The 21,306-nt window shown below is 42.7% G+C and overlaps 2 protein-coding genes across 3 annotated transcripts in view; both read right to left on the bottom strand.

Annotated features, from left to right (window-relative positions):
- The window catches only part of LOC147725030 (uncharacterized), a 99,177-nt gene that overhangs the window by 47,632 nt on the left and 30,239 nt on the right, over nucleotides 1-21,306 (bottom strand). The window lies entirely within an intron of this gene.
- LOC147725029 (uncharacterized) overlaps nucleotides 11,399-21,306 on the bottom strand; it is a 40,187-nt gene continuing 30,279 nt past the window's right edge. The window contains exons 3-4 of one of the 2 annotated variants that reach the window (XM_086966491.1): nucleotides 19,575-19,658; nucleotides 11,399-14,673 (exon numbers count right to left, since the gene is read on the bottom strand). In XM_086966491.1, coding sequence (XP_086822617.1) covers nucleotides 11,825-13,894 — 2,070 coding nt within the window. In that variant the 5' untranslated portion in view covers nucleotides 13,895-14,673; nucleotides 19,575-19,658 and the 3' untranslated portion in view covers nucleotides 11,399-11,824. The remainder of the gene's footprint in view (nucleotides 14,674-19,574; nucleotides 19,659-21,306) is intronic. The other variant, XM_086966492.1, reaches the window with a different exon arrangement.

The following is a 21,306-nucleotide window of genomic DNA, read 5'->3' as shown; positions in this document are numbered from 1 at the left end:
ATCCCCTAGTGCATCTTCACCTTGGTGTCCAAATCATCGGGCAGAGGAGGACTGACAATCTGTGTAGGTCTATTAGGGTTTTGTAACGGACAAATCCCCTTTATCTCTAACCTTGCTCGGCAGAGTAGGTTACCTCATCCCGTTCAGTCATTTTAGTCTTCTCTCCACCATCTCAAGCATGTTAGGCACTGGTACCAACTCAGCACAACACCCACACACCTTCAGCCCAAGCAAAATCATCAACATCCCACTCACCACACACAACAAACATCAATTAATTACAGTCTTGCATATAGTAGACATAATCCCCTCTCAAAGCCTATAATGCACCTAGACGAAAGCCTCAGCCCTACAACCTTGCACATTTTCAGACTCTTCAGCCTGTCCACCTCCCAAACCAACCACAAAAATAAGAATTAAGGAAAGGTGTAGGGCATATCAGTACTCTGTGATATAATAATCATATTCTTGTGATATTACAAATGGTAATGAATAATAAAATTGAAAAATGCACACTTTTGTCATATTTGTGAGAAAAGCACTCTGTGAAGGTCTACGGGCGTGATGGAGTGAGAGGTCCTGAAATGTTCCCAAAGTTTTGTGAAATGGTGCCGGGGCAAATGCACATGATAAAATCAAGCATAACTAACTTTTTAAGAAGAGCAAATGCAGAAAAGAGGTTTTGTATTTGGGAACTTCATGGAGCTCATAACTTGTAGAATTCATGCAGCTGAGGTGGTGGTGGGAAGTGCTTACTAGTTAATTGAATGAACTGATTGTGGTCCTCTGGTGGCAGTAGGAGGGGCCTATCTATATGTATGTGGCTCTTAATTGGACTGTTTTGCTGATCAGGGCCTATGGTATTCGCCCTTACTGTAATGTGGGCGGCTAAGAAAGTCAAAGTGGTCCCAGAAACAGTGTTGCTTGTGAGTCGCTGCAATTGCTACAAAGGGGAGTGGCTACTAGTCAACCTCTCCAGTGGCCATATAAAGGTTAGTTGAGGGCCGGCATCTCTTATGTTATTGTTAAAAGGGGTCAAGAAGGCGGTCAAAGAAGGTTGTTTTGATAAAAGGAGTACAATGAATGAGGAAGATATTAAAAAAAAGATTTTTCTGGAGAAGTATATGGAATGGTAGGTACGTTCTAAAAATGTATGATTAGCAGTTCTGGTGCACAAGGTACAAGGTCCAGGGGAACGTCTATTAGTGGACTTAAAAAAAGCTTTCAACTCCTTTACATAGACTTTATACCATGGGTCCCATTTGATGGGGTAGCCTCAAGCTGGTTTCTGATGCAATGGAGCATGCTGCAGGTTTCTCCTTTGTGCCCCCTGCTCTTCTCATTGGCACTCCAACCACTTGCTTACTGGTTCAGGATCTATTTCCAGGTTAGGGGGCTTAGGTGGGCACCGGGAGGCTCAGATAGAATGGCACTATATGCCGATGATGTGTTAGTGTTCTTGGGTGATCCGGAGGAGTCATGTCTGAGGGTGCTGCAGATATTTGACAGGTTCATGGGGCTCCACATCAACAAAACCAAAGCATGTGTTTTTATTTGGGGATCCCTCATGACCAGAGTTAGATAAGAGATTTGTCGGTCATGTAAGGTGTTTCAAATAATTAGGCATTTATGAGACACTAGACCTTCAAAATAGATGGGACATATATATATTGCCACAAATTGACAGGCTGCAGATCTAAAATTCTGGGATACCCTCCCGGTGTCATTGTTGAGTTGCTCCAGTTACAGAACCACCCATATGCAATCCTCCGTTTTTCTTCCATGAAGATGAACTTGATATTTTGAGGATTTGTGTGGCACTATAATAGACCACTATTGCCTGTGCATAAGTGTTTCAAATTCACATTTAAGGTGGGCATTACAACAGCTGACATTACCTCCTATTAGAGGGCAACACACCTGGTGATTGCAAATGAGTTGTTGTAATACATGGGGGATCCAGGTTATGCAGCAGAGAACTGGGCCATTGAGGTCCAGTTGCTAAACTCATTGTATGGAGGGATGGCTCCTCTTTCTCTGCCACCACCACCACCCTCATTCTTCAGTAATGGCATTATATGCTCAAGAGCCTCGGATGGAGACACAAACATCTCTGGCAGACACAGCAGATCCTAAGATTGGAAAAAGCACAGTGTCACAGTTCTAGAAGTTTACCCCAGTTACAGTCTCAGATATCTGTAAACTTCAAAAGAAAGCAAAATCAGGGTCACAATTTGATCCATGCCCTCCAAATATATTAAAACTAGCACCTGAACCAGTCACACCAACTTTGACGGCATCATTAATGCTATGTTTGCGGAAGGGTATTTCCCCAAAGCATGGAAATCTGCATCCATACTACCTCTGCTGAAAAAAACAAATCTAGATCCTAAAGACTCCAATAACTTTAGACCCATTTCTATGCTCCCACTTGCTGCTAAAACTTCAGAAAAAAAGATGAATACCCAACTCAGTCGGTTTTGGAAGGAAGGACGGGTGCTGGAGAAGCGTGGCTCAGTGGTTAGAGGCGGCAGACCCAGAAGCTGAGATCGACCGTGGACCAGGGTTTGATTCCCCGCCTCGGCAGGTCTCGAGCTCAAAATTCCATGGACTCGACAATTCTCGCTCTGGTGCCTACTCAACTCACGGGGTCACACTCTGCGACTCTGGGCAATAGCTTGCTTAATCTCCACTACGGCCCCTCGCGGCGGGATGCCTGGCTTTCACCTTGTGGACACCCTGCCGGGGTTTCTCACAGGGGAATACCAGGACGGGTTCCCTAAGCAAGCGCCGGGACGCTTACGGGCAGCTGTGCGCTTTACAAGTCCAGCACATCTGGATCCTAACCAGTATGGCGAGCAGGGGGGACACAGCACGGAGTCCGCTCTTCTTAAATCCACTGAATAAATCAGGACTACATTGGACCAGGGAGGAAAAGTTGCCATGATAATGCTGGACCTCTGTGCGGCCTTTGATACGGTCCATCATGTTCTACTGATGGAACAGCTGCAAGAGATCGGAGTAAAGGGCACGGCCTGGAAACTAGTCAAATTGTTTCTAGCCAATAGAGTACAGTCTCCCTCTGAGACTTTACTGCCAAACCTTTCACACTTCCTTGTGGAGTCCCTCAAGGGTCATCCATGAGTCCGACTCTTTTGAAATGTATATGTGTCGCAGCCAGCTCCCCCGATTGAATTATTCGGGTTCAATTAGACTTCTTTGGCTGATGACACCCAGATTGTAGTATCACTGCTTCCAGATAGAATACAGGATACGGCGTACTGCTTCCACAACTGCATGAAAGCTGTGGGTATTTGGATGGCCCAAAATTGCCTTAAACTTAACTCCAGTAAATATGGAGGTGATACTTTTCGGCAATGATCTACATTTCTGGACCCCGGCATGTTGGCCGGACTCACTTGGTCCTCTTCCAACTCCCACTAGGAAGGTAAAACATTTAGGAGTCTATATAGACAACAAAATCAGTGTTAAGTATCAATGCACTGGTCTCAGCAACATCCTACATTCTGAGATCCTGCAAAACCTTTTTGCCACTCCTACCCAAAAACAGCCAACAACTAGTTGTTACTGCCTTAGCCATGTCCAGACTGGATTATTGTAATAGCTTATATCTAAATATCCAGGAGGGGTTTATGAACAAACTTCAACTCCTGCAGAATGCAGCTGCCAGATTACTCACTGGCATCCCAAGGTATGCCTTAATCTCGGGGGAGATTAAAAGGCTCTACTGGTTGCCTGTCAAAAAGTGTGTTTTGTTTATAGCTCTGTGTGTGGTCTACAAGTCCCTTCAAGGAAATGGACCCCTTCACTTGAAACAACGTTTTCGCTGGTATGTACCTAGAAGATCACTGCGCTCCTCAGAAGCAAAACTAGTCTCAGTACCCTTCGTAAAAAAGCTAACTGTGATGGAGGAAGCTTTTTGGTCCGTGCATCCAAAGCATGAAATTACCTCCCCTTGCCTCTCAGTTGCATGACAAATCTTCTGAACTTCAGGAAGGCCTTGAAAACATGGCTTTTCACTGCCTAATGACTATTCAATACTCCTTCCGCATTTGGGCCACTGCAGGACATCAAGTACAGCGCCAGGACACCTTTGGGAAGTAGTCGCATTCTAGAAATGTCAATAACATTAATATTATAAAACCTACTCAAGAAACATCTTTGTGGGTGGAGTCTTGGCTTATACAGCTGGTGGAATTGCCATGGTTCCCGCAATGGGTCATCCTAGGTATCTTTAGATTGGGCGACGTCATGTCAGAGATGGTGATGACGTCCCTTAAGGCTCTGCAGGAGAAATTCTAACTTCACCAGAGGCAGATTTACAAATGTCTGCAGCTGCTAGGCCACACTGCTGATGAACGATCTTCAGGAGCACACCGTCTTACAAATACACAAAATGGTTAACAAAAACTCCACTGACTCTTTGTCTGAGCAGGAGACATTAGAGGGAGACCTGAGCTAACAGGCTCACAATAACTGGTGGGAGACATACGCTGCCTGGGGAATCAGCTATCGCCTCACAATTTAGGTTTACTCAGCTAAGCTACCTACTCTGAACATGCCTTAATCAATACGGATTGTGAAAAATGGGTCTGGTGGCTTCCCAATGTGCCTCAGATATTGTCTTATAACAGTAGCCTTCTTCACATGGTTTTGGACCTGTATGGTGGGCAATACATTTTGGGAGAATATACTTTCAATACATTGGGCAGTGCCCTAGTTGGATACTTCTTCAAGACATCCAGATGAATTTGCTAAATATTTCCATTGACCTCAACAGTAAGTTAAAAACTGCCACTACTGTGGATTGGTTAACTGGTTCAAACTAATCCACAGTAGTGGCAGTTTGTAACTGTTACTAACTTGAGACATTGCTGAAAAATTGTAGGAAGTTGAGTTTCTGGTTCAGAGAGGTGAACTCCTACTCAAGCAGCAGCCACAATTCTTGGCAGGGCGAAGTCACAAGCAAACCCCAAATTAACTTGCGCATAACCCTCTAGTAGCTTGGCACAAAAGCAGTGAGCCTTAACTTGGAGACAATGTGTAAAGTATTTATGTAGCACCACACCAATCTAGTACAATTTAACAAATTATTTGAAACCAAAACAACAAAAATCCAAATAGCAAAACTGGAGATATGTAATTTTAAAGATATGAGGGACAATAGAGCTAAAAAGCATAAATGTCCAACTGTAGTTATGTGGTGGCGCTGCACCAAGACAAATTCACAAGTTAAGGCCAACCGTGATGGAGCATACATTCGTTCTTCGGAGTGTTCCAGAGATTCAGATGTGAACTGAAGACTAAGAGTTGGGTCTGAGGGTCCAGTAGAGTAGAAGTTTCTAGTGGCTTCTACCCACAGAGGTGTTTGGAATTTTGTACCTCCCTGTCCTGGCCAGACAATAGCCTAGTGTTATACCCTTTCTGAGTGTGCTAGAGCAGTGGCTTTGAAATGAAATGTGACCGATGACAGCTCCTCCTGATCCTGACAGAGAAGGAGCATCCTGACAACACCTATTTCCTCTCTGCTTCACTGTCTGGGAGGAATACACAAATCAAATCAAATCAATGGAATTTGTAAAGCACTAGGCTACTCAAAGAGTGCCCTTGCTCTGCAAGTACTACAACCACTCATCACTAAAAAAGTAACAAGTAAATAGCTAGGTCCTTGGACCACGCTTGAAAGAACCCACATCCCTAGTGGCCCAAAGAGAACAGGGAAGAGAATTTAAGCCTGCAGCAGCCAATGCAGAGAAGGAAGAGCCTCCCCAGATTTTGCTGGCCGGTAGTGAGAGAGTCTCTTAGTGAAATAGCTAGGCTCTAGGCCATAGTAAGCTTTGAAATTCACTCTCTGCGAGCATCAAAGACTCTCTTCCAAATAGGCAACTAATGCAGCTCCTGAAGAAGTGTATGGATAGAGATGTTTCTAGGAATATTTAGCAGGAGTCGAGCTGCAGCATTCTTCACCGACTGGAGCTTCTTAAGTTGGTACAGTCTCTCAGGGAAGCCAGGAAGGGTTTCGCAGCGGTCGAAGCGCCTTGGGACCCTACGGGTAAGTAGTGCGCTATATAAATGCCTATACATTTACATTTACATTTACAGAGGTAGACCCGGTATAGTGCGCTGGCGTAGTCCAAGCGAGATGTTATTAGGGGATGGACTACCGTCTTCTGACATTAAGCTGGGAGCAGAAATAGGGATTTCCTCAGAAACTGAAGGAGGACAAAGCAAGTCCCCACTACACTCTGTACCTGTGGTTTGAAGGACAAGTTATTATGAAACTTCACTCCAAGATTCCGAACCACTATAAACAAAGTCAGGGGAGAAGGAGCACAGCTAGATCCTACCATCACAAAGGGGGAGGTGAATCAAAGACCAGCACTTCAGTTTTACTTGTGTTGCACTGGAGAATACTCCAGCACATCCACCAGGAAAACTGCTGGTAGACACGTTTCAATTCTATTTTGGGTGATGAAGATGTTCCAGTTAAAAGCATATGCGTGTCGTGATGAACTGCATCTCAAAAGATTCTACAAAGGTTTCCAGGGGAACATATAGACATTAAACAATGTCAAACTCAATGCCAAGGCCTGGGGTGCTCCACATTTAAGGGGTTTTGGGTCCAACACAAATGACAACATCCATACAGACTGGCATCTGCTTGTTAAGAAAAAGCCCAGTCAAGATGCCAGGGTCCCATTTATCCTGATGCCACTTAAGCTTTGCATTAAGATAGGATGCATACTGTGTCAAATGCCACCCAGAGATCCAATAGGAGCAAGGCAGCATTCGTCCCTTTATTGACAGCCAATCTGAAAGCATCAGAGACCTCTACCAGCGTGGATTCATTGCTGGATCCATGATGAAAACCTGATTGTGAAAGATGCAGCAGCTGATCAAGATGGCGTCAAGATATCTGGAGGGTTGGACATTGACCAGTTTCTCATGGATCCTAAAGAATGCTGGCAGCAGGGAAATCGAACTTTAGTTAGCCAAGACTGCCTTAGCTACTGAAGGCTTTTTTAGCAGTGATATCAGCCTGACCTTTTTCCAGCAGCTGGGAACATTTGCCTTGTGCATACTCATTCAGAAGGGAGTTCAGGATAGCGTTTATGGCCTCAGCATTAGCGGCCAGAATCTTAGGGGGGGGGGTGCAAGGGTAATTGGGGAAGCCAGACTTTCAGTCTTTGATGGCTTCCTAAGAGTTATCCATTGAAATGGCAGTAAACTCTGTCAGCGAGGATGCTTGTGGAGTAGACAGTGAAGAGAGTAGACCCCCAAGTCGTTTTAACTCACTCTTGTTACTATTAGCCGGTGCAGTCTGGCCAACAGACCCACTAGAGTCAGTGTAATTGCTGGTACCAACTACCGAAAGAGTCTCTACAATACCCATGATCTTACTCTAAAAAGAATCCATAAGTTGAGAGTAGATGTTTCGGCAAGGGTTCCAAAGTCTGAGTGAGGGAGGAGGGATTGGCACATTTTCTTTATATTTTATAAACCTCTCTAGCTTTCTTATTAGATGAGGCAATTTCATTGGTGAAATATTTTGCATGATCCTTTTTTATTTCCTTATTGTAGGACTGCAGTTCCTTTTTATAACGATCTTTATCCTCTGCTAAAACTTATGCCAGGATCTTACAAGCCTTTTACAATTCTGTTGCCTAATTCTAAGCTACTTAACAAACTAGAAGTCCGAGGAACGTCTCTGGCCAAGAGACCCTGACTTGATGTGAGCCACTTGGTGAGATATATTACCCAACCAGGCATTAACTGCTAGTGCATCAGCATCGAACCTCTCTGATGAATGGGTAGGTTTGTCCACAAATTGTCTTAATTTCCAAGCGGACATAGAATCCAAATGGGAGTGAACATGGGGGTCATAAATGTTGTCCAAATTAATATTCAAGTCTCCTAGACAGAGAAATTGGAATATTTTAATAGATGACTAGAAAGACTTTCTTTGGAGGACAGGAATTCAGTGGTATAGCCTGGGACGATAGATCAAAACTCCAGCCAAGGACCTATTTGCTGTAAGAGAAAAGCAGGAGCTCAAAGATTCAGCGCCCTGAAGCTCCAGAATCTCAAAGGAAGTAAACTTTAGGGAACGTTCTGTGACTATAGCAACTTCCCCACCTCTCTTAGCACTCTATGATGGAAGACAATAGAGTAATCTGCTGGAATTTCTTATGTGATATCCGGCGCAGAGTTATCACTTTACCACATCTCTGTAAGAAAGAGGATATCGAACTGTCCCTCCCTGAGGAGCTCAAAAATGTACAATGCATTTCTATGGAAGGACCGTACCTTTATTAGCGCCACATGAATCATAAATGTATTAGCATGATGCTTGCTGACATTCACTGGAAGCCTGGGGGATGTTAACCCAGGGAATGTTGGCAGGCAACATACAGTCGGACAGCCTAAGTGAACACAGAGGGCATGTTGGAGGCAACGATGAAGTAAGCGAGTCATACTAACCTGAACATAAGGGGCTAGGATTTAGCCCATAAATCTCCACAGGAGTATATCTTCTGTGTAGGCCCAGCTTCGCAGGAATTTTAGCAGGGTGGCTGGCACTAAGCGCATACGGGCACAGACGGTCTTGCCTTACGCATGCCTTTAGCACGCCCACTGTGTGCTTCTGCTCCCTGGCCCTACCTATGTCCCTGAAGAACATCCCCTGTGACCACTAGACCACACTTCCCAAATGGCAAAAATCAGAAGTGAAGTCAGCCCGAACTTTCTAAACACAGTGTTTCCAGGAGCCGGGCAAGCGAGGAAAGGGATCGAGGATTCACAAAACAGAAAAGGTATAAAGATAAAATTCAGGTCAACACTCACCCACAAAATAAAATGTCCCCTTTGAACAGCAATAAGGTCGACTAACTGAAAGGCGCGTCCACACCCTTGCCTTTTTTATGTCCCTGAAGAAAAAAGGACAACTGCACCTAGTCATGTGAACTAGGAACAGGCTGTAGGCACTAAATGTTTGGGACAAGAAAATGTCAACTTTAGAAAAGTGGCAATTTCAGAATTGTGACTTAAAATCTGACTTAACTATTAAAAAGGGTTTCAAATTACATTCCTTTAGACACCAATGTCAATATTCCTACCTGCTCTCAATTGAAGTTATCACTTGTTATATGTAAGAAGATAACTGAATGTTATCCTATGGGAGCGTCGGGCTTTGCTGTAGTGAAAAATAAATGTGGTTTTCACTACCAGGACAAATGCAACTTAATATTACTTGTCCTACTTTTTAAATATAATGTGCCCTGTTCTATGGGCTGTTTACGGTCTACAGAAGGGGTGATATATATATATCAAAAAGAAGGGGTTAGTACTTGCAAAAGGTATTATTGTTCCAGGTCAAAATGTCAATTAAAACTGTACACGTAAGCTACAATGGCAGGCCAGAGATATATTTTGCAGGTCCACTTAAGTGGGAGGCACAATAAATGTTTCAGGCTGACCAGTAGCAATTAATTTACATGCCCTGAATACCTGCAGTACCAATTTACTAGGCACTTACAACTAACTTAATTGTGCTAACTGGATGTAAGCCAGTTTTACTATGTTTTAGGGAGTAAGCATGCATGCTTAACACTGGTCAGCATTGGTAAAGTTACCAGAGTCCTTAGGCCAACAAAAACGAGATCAGCAAAAATACGGCAGCGTAAGGCAAAATGTTTGGGGGAGAAACCACCCCAAGACTAACAAGTCTAACGAACATGGAAAGATCTTGTCATTTTTTTTAATTTAAGGCCTAATGTAGTTTTTCCTATGTTAGCCTCACTTTACACCACTCTGCATTAGCTTTGCACACATTAACACATAATCACATTTGCTTCTGTGCCACATTATATTTTCACACAGAACCTGCTGTTTTCTCGTTCTGCTCGTTCCTGGGATTTAGTGTGAACAGTAGACAAGGTCAAACAACAATGTCCCTTCTTATTTTGTTCTGGTCAGGCACTCACACCAAGACACAACGCAGAAAGGAAGCTGTTGTTTATGAACATGTACACCTTGTCATAGAGGTATCCATTTTAGTGTAACACACAGAGACCAATTTATCCTGAGAAAAAATCACGGCTGTATCTGAGATGTACAATTATTATAAAATGTATCTGAGATGTACAAACTAAGTTGTGCAATTCCCTTCTCCGGTGCAGACCCCTTACATTCTGTAGTCTGAGCTGTCCGGTGCCCCTGTCCATTAAGGCCAATCTAGGAGGCTCTGTACAATGTAGCACTTGCCAGGGGCTGACAGGTGTTGCTAGGGTGCAAGCTCTGTTGGATTGCGCCACGGTGTCTCCAGACCCAGCTCTTTACCAGCTCGCGGTCTCCTGGTGCGCAAAGATGCTAGCAGTCTCCGGCTTCAGTCACGTGAGCTCCCGCTCCCAGCACTTATCCACGTCGCTCCGTGCACCGGTCACACCTTATCACATACCGGTCACACCTTATCACATACCGGTCACGGGGGAGGGGGTAGTTGCCGCTTGTCGGGTCTAGCAAATTATGCCCCTCTGATTGTCAGGGGCACCTTGTAGTCCACTATTCCAGGTGCACCAATGGCAGTGAGGGAATACCATAGACTATCATCGCTGAATCTCTTTGATGTTAAATTCAGTTTGGAAAGGTTTCTTTAAAATCACTAGGATTGCACTTCTCACTAAAGCTTTTTCTACATTCTGTGCAGTGGAAGGGTTACTCACCAGTATGGATTATAGGATGCATGAACAGTTTGCTCGCTTGAGTGACTTTTCCACAAATTATATGCCCAAACAAGGTTTCTCAGCACTGTGGATTTTTCTCACATTTCCCACACTAAATCTGCCTTGACTAATTATGCATCCTCCAATGCTGGAAAAGACTTGTGCTTTGATTAAAGCTTTTCCCACATTTTATGTATTTATATAGTTTGTCCCATGTATGGATTATTTGGCGGCTCAGTAGTGTACTGTTCAGAGAAAAGCATCCCCACATTCTGTGCACTCATAAGATGTCTCACCAGTGTGGATTCTTTGTTGTAACAACACATTGTATGAATCTTTTACAGCATTCTGTACAATGTAAAGGTTTATCACCAGGATGGATTCTATGATATCATAACAGTGTTCTCTTTGCAGCAAAGCTTTTTCTACATTCAGGACACTGGTAGTGTTTCTCACCAGTGTGAATTTTTTGATGTTTTAAGAAACCGGATTTATGAATAAGGCCTTTCCCACATTCAATACACGGGTGGTGTTTCTCACCATTATGGAATTTCTTATGCTTCACTAATGTTCCCTTCAAAATGAAACTTTTTCCACATTCGGTACAGTTGTGGGGTTTCTCACCATTCTAGTCTCTATGATTTATCAACAAATAGTGAGTATTATTGAATCGTTATTCTTTTCCCATATTCTGTACAATGACAAGGTTTCTCACCAGTATAAATACTCGATGATTCACTAATCTCTGCTTTTCACTAAAGCATTTTCCATATTCTGTGCACCAATAGAGTTACTCACCAGTATAGCCAACATCCCTCTCTTCACAACAAAGCTTTACTCACATTTTATTGTTTTTCACTAGTATGGACTCTGATGCTTCACCAGTTCTCCCTTCTCAATAAATCAGTGTCCTCATTCTGCACCGTCATAGGGTTTTCCACCAGTATAGATTTTCTGATGCACCAAAAGCCTTCTCTTACGAGTGATGCTTTCCTCGCATTCTGTACATGGATATGGTTTCTCATCAGTTTGGATTCTCTGATGTACCAACAAATTGTATGTGTTAACAAATCTTTTGCCCCTCAGTCTGCACACTGAAAAGATTTTTCAGCTGTATGAATTTTCTGATGACCCAACAGTGTGCTATGATAAGGATTCTCACCAGTATGGCTTCTCTGATGCCGAAGCAGGCTGTACTTCACAAGGAATCTTTTCCCACATTTTGTACATTGATAGGGTTTTTCACCAGTATGGATTCTCTGATGATTCAACAGCCCACTCATCCTACTGAAGCTTTTTCCACATTCAGCGCAGTTGTAGGGTTTTTCACCAGTATGGATTCTCTGATGATTTACCAGCCCACTCATCCTACTGAAGCTTTTTCCACATTCAGCGCAGTTGTAGGGTTTCTCACCAGTATGGCTTCTCTGATGTTGATGCAGGCTGTACTTCACAATGAATCTTTTCCCACATTCTGTACACTGATAGGGCTTCTCACCAGTGTGGATTCTCTGATGTATCAAAAGACTTTTCTTCTCAGTAAAGCTCTTCCCACATTCTGAACATTGATAGGGATTCACACCAGTATGGATTCCGTGATGTGCCAACAAATTGCATCTATTAACAAAGCTTTTTTCACATTCTGTACATTGATAGGGTTTCTCACCAGTATGGATTCTCTGATGTACGAGCAGTGCACTTGCTTGAGTGAAGCTTCTCCCACATTCTGTACACTGAAAGGGTTTCTCACCAGTATGGATTCTCTGATGCTGCACCAGGTGGAACTTCTTACTGAAGCTTTTATCACATTCAGCACAGTGGTAGGGTTTTTCACAAGTATGGATTCTCTGATGCTGCACAAAGTTGGACTGCACACTAAAGCTTTTCCCACATTCTGTACAATGATAAGGATTCTCTCCAGTATGGATTCTCTGATGTACCACAAGCTTTCCCTTCTCACGGAACTTTTTCCCACATTCTGTACACTGATGGGGTTTCTCACCAGTATGGATTCTCTGATGCTGCACGAGGTTGCCCTTTACACTGAAACTTTTCCCACATTCTGCACAGTGGTAGGGTTTCTCACCAGTATGGTTTCTCTGATGCTTCTCCAAGGTGTCATTCATAATGAAGCTTTTCCCACATTCAGTACAGTGGTAGGGTTTCTCACCAGTATGGATTCTCTGATGCTTCTCCAAGGTGTACTTCATAATGAAGCTTTTCCCACATTCAGTACAGTGGTAGGGTTTCTCCCCAGTATGGATTCTCTGATGCTTCTCCAAAGTGTACTTCATAATGAAGCTTTTCCCACATTCAGCACAGTGGTAGGGTTTCTCACCAGTATGGATTCTCTGATGTTGCACCAAGGTGTACTTCATAATGAAGCTTTTCCCACATTCAGTACAGTGGTAGGGTTTCTCACCAGTATGGATTCTCTGATGTCTCTCCAAGGTGTACTTCATAATGAAGCTTTTCCCACATTCAGTACAGTGGTAGGGTTTCTCACCAGTATGGATTCTCTGATGCTGCACAAAGTTGGACTTCACACTAAAGCTTTTCCCACATTCTGTACAATGATAAGGATTCTCCCCTGTATGGATTCTCTGATGTACCACTAGCTTTCCCTTCTCACAGAACTTTTTCCCACATTCTGTACACGGATAGGGTTTCTCACCAGTATGGATTCTCTGATGCTGCACAAGGTTGCCCTTTACACTGAAACTTTTGTCACATTCTGCACAGTGGTAGGGTTTCTCACCAGTATGGATTCTCTGATGCTTCTCCAAGGTGTACTTCATAATGAAGCTTTTCCCACATTCAGCACAGTGGTAGGGTTTCTCACCAGTATGGATTCTCTGATGTACAAGCAGTGCACTTGTCTGCATGAAGCTACTTCCACATTCTGTACATTGAAAGGGTCTCTCACCAGTATGAATTTTCTGATGATTCGCCAGACTTTGCTGCTCATGGAAGCTTTTTCCACATTCAGTGTATTTGCAGGGGTTCTCACTAGTATGGATTCTCTGATGTATGATTAGTGTGCTTCTCTGAGTGAAGTGTTCCCCACATTCTGTGCACCAACATAGTTTCTCATCAGTGAGGATGCTTTGGGCACTTAACATATTTGTCTTACGACTGGAGCCTGTCCACATTTAGTACAGATAGGGTTTCTCACCAGTATTTATTCTCTGATGTAACATTTTGCTCTTCACAGCAAAGTGTTTCACTCATAAGGTTTCTTGCCTCAATGAATTTTCTGATGCTCTTTGGCTCAGTGAAACTTTTCCCACATTCCATACACTGGTGGGACATATCCTCAGAACAAATATTTTGACGCCTGTGCAGCAAAGAGCCAGTAGTGCAGATTTTCTCACATTATGTACACTGCTATGTCTCCGAATACGCATTCTCTGGTAATTCACATGATTTTTTTGGTGAGTACAACGGTATGTTTTCTCCAGAGTATGGATATTCTGATGCTTGCCTTAATTTGACATTAGAATGAAATCGTCACACTCTCCGCACCTCTATGCTTCAGTCTCATATAGATCATCTGATGCGTGTACAGATATGAGCTCTGAGCGAGGCTTTTCCTGACTCTGTACACAAATCTGGTTTATCACCAGAATACAAACTCTGCGGTACATATAGATAAAAGCTCTAAGTAAACATTTCTCACTCCATAGACTGATAATTATTCATGGTATGGAGCTTCACACTGTCCACAAAGATCAGCTCTGTATGAAGTTCTTGATCAAGCTAGTTCATTGTTTTACCCCAGAACATTTTGTAGAGTGTGTATACATCGCAAGCTTCCATGTAGATGTTTTCACAGACTCTTCACACTGATACAATTTGTTCTTCTGGTGATGCTGCTCCGGACTTTTTTGGTGCTGGGGAACTGCAGGTCTGTTCATCAGCTCCTTCGGTTCTGTGATTGAGAAACAAACGTCAGTGAGGTTGTCACAGCCAGGTGGCTTAAAGATTGAAAAGAGGGATGAGGAAGGAGTTACTGTGAAGACAAGAGAGGCATTGACAGAGGAATACTGCAGAAGATATGCTGAGGTTTGAAGTCAAAGTTAGAGCCTCAAAAGACAATACAGTGTCCTAGTTTCAACTGCTGAATTTGCAGGTTAGGTAGACACTGCTGCCAATCCTGATCACAACAGCCCAGTTTTGAGGTACAGCCTCTTGAAGTCTGGAGCCCCTTGAACATGACACTTAATTGGTTTCCAGGTCAAGTCCAGCACCAGTAATCTCACCTAACTTGACAAGTGACTTTAAGGACCAGTTGACCTTGTGAAGGTTCCTCCATTCATTGAGACCCCAAACAGCAGTCAATTGGAAGCACAGTTTGAAGGATGTCATGCTCTGGTTGACTTTATGAACTACCATTCCATAAAGCAAAGAATATTTGATAACTTTTCTGAGCACATTAGCAGTGCCTCAAATACATCAAAGGAGGTATCTCATATTACTCCCAAACTACAATATATTAAGGCAAGTCAGTCCTCTCCTACACCACCAGAGGAGCTATGTGAGAATATTCCATTCTGAAAAAAACATTTCAAAAACCCAGACAGACGTTTCTCCTCCTGTAATCCTGGATGATTATGCAAGACGAGCCTCACCTACAAACATGCTATTACAATCTGAGCCAATGGCAGAGGTCTCACTTATGGTCTTTCACCTTCAGTCTCCCACAAGGACTTCTTCCCAGTAAACGCTATGAAACACCTGAATCCTTTTTATTCCTCAAACAAGAGCTTCTTTTAATACTGCATAGCTGCTAGCACAAGGACACAATTGTTCGGGAAAAACACACACCTCAAAGGGCTGATAATCAGAATAATTGGCATCCCAATTTTCTACCACTTTAAATACTGGAGAAGTTAACCCAACTTCACTGATAGAAATATTCCACTGGACCACTATTAAATGGGGATTTTCCTCAATTAACTGGTTGACCCTCGCTCTAGGTGGGCCACATGAGGCTTCTAAATATAAGAAAAACAACCTTAACGTAAAGTTTCCAATACAAAGAGGATAGCACAAGAGGTCCGACCCACAGGAGGAAAAAAACTCCTACTTTCGTTGAAATATACTGCTTTAATGCCTTTCGTGAATATCATTATTCAAGTCACTGCTGCTGCCTTTCTGCAGAAGGAGTAGCCTAGTTCTTCTGGGAGCCATGAGGGGAGAACATTCCCATAAACAGCAAAAGATTTAAACTTTGTGTTACTCTGAAGGGAACCGCACCAGGCTCTATCCAAATTGCAACTTTATGTGTTCCCGGAAAAACCTATTTATTATGGTGCAAGAGTGTCAAAGGTGGTCCAATTCTGGCTTTATTATTTTTGGACAGTCTAAAAAGTGCCCTTTTGCTTCCTTATTGTGTTGCTTATCCAATCCTCCGACACACACATTTTACCAACAGAGATTTACAACAGTTTAAATAGCTATTAAAAGGAGAGTAGGAATTTCGATCCTCCATTGTGTGCGTCATTACATTAACTACATTTGGCACTTGATTAGTCCAGGTGAGGCTGCTTACTTAGTTCTTTACACTAAGCATTCACCTTCCAAACACAACACTCACCCACATCCACCACCAGTCACAATCAACCACTACCTTTCACATACCAGCCCTCTTCCTCAGTACAAACTACTCGTCCCGCTCTATTCTCCCACGACTGGCCCTGCGACACGCTTCTACGGCGATGCGATGGCAACCCTCTTTATGGCGTCACGCTTCTCCGGTGATGCGACAGCAAGCAGCTTCAATGAAGACACGCTTCCTGGGAGATGCGGCGGCGGCACGCTTCGCCAGCGATGTGACGACTTCAGCTGCGGTGGCGTCGCGCTTCTTCTCATTGCGTCGTGCTTCCAGCAACACCAGGATTCCCAGCAAGGAAATTCAGAGGGGAGCTGGAGATGAAGTATTTTGTCCCGAGACATCAGCAGGAGGCAAGCACAAGTTCAAGCCCTTGGAGTAATATTCTGCAACAAGTTCAAGCCCTTGGAGTAATATTCTGCAAGATGATGCAAGTCCTTTAAAAGTTCCTTCTCCTTTCCTTGGCAATAAAGAAACCACTGCAGGCAACCCAGCAAACAGCACACTGGCAGAGGGGCAGTCCAAACTCCTGCAGCTTCCTTGGTTCTCCTTCTTGGCAAAAGGTTTGTCTTGTTCCCAGAAGTGATCTACGGTTTTTGGGTCTGGGTCCCAATATTTATACTGCTTTTCTCTTTGTTCTTTGAAGGCAGAGGGGCCTTTGCCCAGTCCAGACCAGTTCTGGAGCACTCTATTTACACAACTCCTCCTTTCCTTTCACAGTGCAGGGCAGAAACATCAGACGCCCCACAGTAGGTGGAGCCAGCATTGTGGAGGGAAAGCGCAGCCCTGGAGCACTTTGTTGACATGATTCCTTCTTTTCTTTCACAGTGCAGATACATCAGCTGCACCCCAGGGGTTGGAGCCAGCATTGTGAGGAAAGGCACAGCCCTATTCAGGTCCCAGGTGCAATTCCTCCCTCCCATCTAGATGCAGATTTCCCTATTCACTACTGGGCTGACTCATTCTGTCTCCTGGAATCCCCAAGCCCTGTCACTCAAACTCCAGACAAGGAATACACAACCTAGCAGAGGCAGGCCTGGACAGTTAGACAAGAAAATACCTACTTTCTGAAAGTGGTATCTTCAAACACAGAATATTAAAACCAACTTTACTAAAAGATGTATTTTATCATTCTGAGTAGAGCCATTACTAAATTCGAATTTCTACCATGTTCTCCGAGTCAGTTAGGATTATAAGATGTAATAATCTAACTGCCCATCTGGGCTATGGAGAACAGGTAACCTTGCAACAGTGAAAAACAAAAATGGCTATAATTCACTATTAGGTAATGCCACACGCACCAGGGCATGTCCTACCTTATAGTTACAATGCACCCTGCCCGTGGGCCTACCTTAGGGGTGTGTGCTACAAAGAAGAGGGAAGGTTCAGGGACTGGCAAGTGGGTGCACTTGACAAGTCGACATGGCAGTCACAGACTGCACACAGGCCTTGCAATGGCAGGCCTGAGACATATTTTACAAGCTGCTTCTGTGGGTGGCACAACAGTGCTGCAAGCCCACCAGCAGTATTTGATTTAGAAGCCCTGGGCACACATGGTGCACTGTAGTAGGGTCTGACAAGTAAATCAAATAACCCAATCATGGAATCATTAATTAGTACATCAATTTAACATAGGGAGTACTTGCAATGTGGCACTGAATAGCAATGGCACAGTGCCCAAAGCATATAACCAGCAAAAACATATAAAAACAATCAGTAAAAATGGAAGGGAGACTCACGCCAATGATGCCAAGTCTAACAATCATCCACAGCACGCTAACCAAATTCATTAACTATGAGCTTTACATCCTCACAGTGGCAGCCATCTTTGCAAATCCCATAGCGTGTGCCGATTAGTCCTGACCAGAACCGAATACTCTTAATAAGTGAATTTTACTGAGCTTGACCTCTAAACTAAAAGAATCGGCACACTTTTGCCATATCTCCCTCTCCTTAATCATCTGAGTTGAGAATGACATGTGAGTTGAGAATGACAGCCACCACAGACCCTCTTTCCAGATAAAACATACATGTTAAAATGTCAGACAATAGTGGTATATAGCACGAATACTCTAAAGCTAAACCCGGCCTGCTGATATGCTGAAGTAGCACTATCCACTTTGGATCTACCATCTCTCAGCCGCTCCAAATTCAATCAGAAACTTTGTAAGAAAGTCTACAAGTACTCCAGCTTTGCACTGGCCCCAGTAACACCCAAGAGACAAGTTGAATGAAATACTAATTCTACGGACTCTTCCAATCTTCAGAAGAAATGTAGCAACTTTATTTGAAGCACAACATTATGTATAGGAATGGTGAACATCAACAACCAAAGAGAAAAACAAAAACTAAAGAAGGAACAAATCATAGTTCCAGCATCTCACTTACAAAAAGTGAGCAAGAGAAAAGTAACTCTCTCAAAACCAGAAACCAATGAGCTGCATCTAAATTAATTGTCAGTTGGAAAACAAGTGGTGAACCCATGTTATCTGGGATAATGAGTGAAGTCGAATCATTGAAGTCCATCCTGACATTAACCTCAGAGGATCTGCAAACATTAGAAGGAAAACTCAACAACAGTGAAAATAAAATTAATGAAATGGATACAAAATAGAGCATTTGGAAATGTTTTGCCTGGAGGGCAAGAGCTGCAATTCAGTCTAAAAGGTCTGTCAAGCCTAGAAAGACATACAGAAGGGGAACATGAGGAACAATGTGAGTATAAATTGCATACGTTGAGGAAGAGAAAAGAGGAGGCAATCTCCATTCTAACCAGCTTGTTAACCAAACTACTAGTTATCTTAATAGAACTTCTCAACATTCCATTCACCCACTGACAAGGCCCTCTAATCCGTATTCCAATAACCCAAAACCTAGGGGCACAATTATATACAGGGACCACATTTTAAGAACCACTGATGTAGAATATACCCAAGCCTGCATGATTCTGTAAACTGCAAGTAAAACAAGAGAAAATAACCTGGGTGGCTGACAAATCTAGCACCGCCAGAAATAAAAGATGCAAGATTTACAATGAAACACTATCACATCAAATAATGCCTCATCCAACATTTTGACTTCTGTGGACCACCCTCTCTGAATCATTATTGAAATCCAGGGAGAAAGAAATTAATCTAAGAAAGTCCATACTCAAAGAACATTATACTGGGAGGGGATTGTAACACTTACATTAATGCTATCATGTACACAATACCTACTGCAATGTTCATCACGAACAAAAGATGTTTCTTCTAAAGTTGACTCTCAGCAAAAACCTTGTTGATGTAAGGCGCACTGCTAATCTGGGAAAGCAAGAAAATACCTTTTTCTCCATTGTTCATAATTCACACCTGAGGACAATTACTTCCAACATCAAAACACTTACTTAACATCCTCACTGATGTCAACTTTGGATCAATAATTGTATCAGGTTATACTCCAATATCACTGGTATTTGACAACACATCTGTCGCTGTTTACATCTCCAGTTGGCAGTTAAACAAATATTGCTGAACAATCCAGACATAGTTAATCATTTCAAAAAAATTCCCTAATAAATTCTTTAATATTAATGACACAGACATTTAAAAAAAGACTATTTTTGGGTGCTCACAATGCAACTCTTGGTAGAGAAAATACAGCGTTAGACACAAAAAGATTATCAAAGGCTCTGAACCCCTACTAAAGAAAAGTAAAAAACCTAGAAGATTGGCACGTTAAGGGCATTTACCATTCTACCTAATAATAACTGCTGAAACTGAATTTAACAATAGATTTACATATGTTGCTGACATCATCCTCCGTGGCATCAAATTGTGATAAAATATTGGTGGGAATGGAAAAGCGAAACTCCTGGCCACCTTCCACAAGGTTAAGAAGGAAAAAAGCAAAATAATCTGCCACATGCATCAACAGAAGGAATTGAGATTCCTAAATAGCGATTTTTAAGGAATCGCTATTTAGGAAATCGCAAAAGCCTATGCATGTAGGAATCACTATAAAAATAGCGATTCCTACACATTCCTTAATTGCTACTCGCAAATTGCTAGTTGCAATTAAGGAATGATGTCCCATTCATTCCTATGGGCCTTCAGACCCATAGGAATGAATTGGAGATTGCATGAGCAATTTGCGAGTACCAGTAGGTACTCGCAAATTGCTCATCCAATTTTAAGGGTACAAGGGTGTCAAAATGACCCCCTGTTGCACCCCTGAAATTGATCTGTGAACATATGTTGCACTCACACATGCCCTAAAGGCATGTGTGTGCGCGCAACATGAAACTTTAAAAAATGCTCAAAAGTAAATTTTTCAAAGTTTTTGCAAATTACCATGAAGTTCAACTTCATGTTACTTTGCTACTCCTATTAGCAAAATCGCTAATTTTTAAAATGTAATGCATTGCATTTAAGGAATCTCAATTTGGGATTCCTTAAATGCAATCGCAATTTAGAGATTCCTTAAATTGAGATTTTTGCAAATGGGATGATGCATCCCAAATGCAAAAATACCGGTCGCAAAGGGGCCGATTCTGAGAATCTGCCCGTTTGCGACCAGTTTTTCCTTTGATGCATGTGCCTGAATATCCCTTAAAAGATAAATAATGGACTTTTAAATCTAAAGATAAAAATATGATTACAATCTTCAAAGATGTTCAAGAAACCTTATATACACCAGTGAAAAATAAAATGGACCACCGTAGAAGATTTCAAGAAGTTTGTTTCACCTGTCAGGAAGCAACAATAAGAAGTCAAAGATAACAGACTTCACACCTGCTGAACTTGTCCCTCGATGCAGGGTCACCCCCAAACTTTTTGCTTTCACTCCTCTTGTTTTTTAACGAGTTTTTCTTGGCTCAGGTCTCTGTGCACTGATCTACTGCTAACCTTTGAAACTCCGGACCTTTGGTGACCTGCTCTCCTTCCGCAAGGCCGCTAAAACTCATTTATT

Source organism: Lissotriton vulgaris, chromosome 4_1 (assembly GCF_964263255.1).
Source record: "Lissotriton vulgaris chromosome 4_1, aLisVul1.2, whole genome shotgun sequence".
NCBI classification, from domain to species: Eukaryota; Metazoa; Chordata; class Amphibia; order Caudata; family Salamandridae; genus Lissotriton; species Lissotriton vulgaris.
This window is presented reverse-complemented; position numbering and strand designations above follow the sequence as displayed.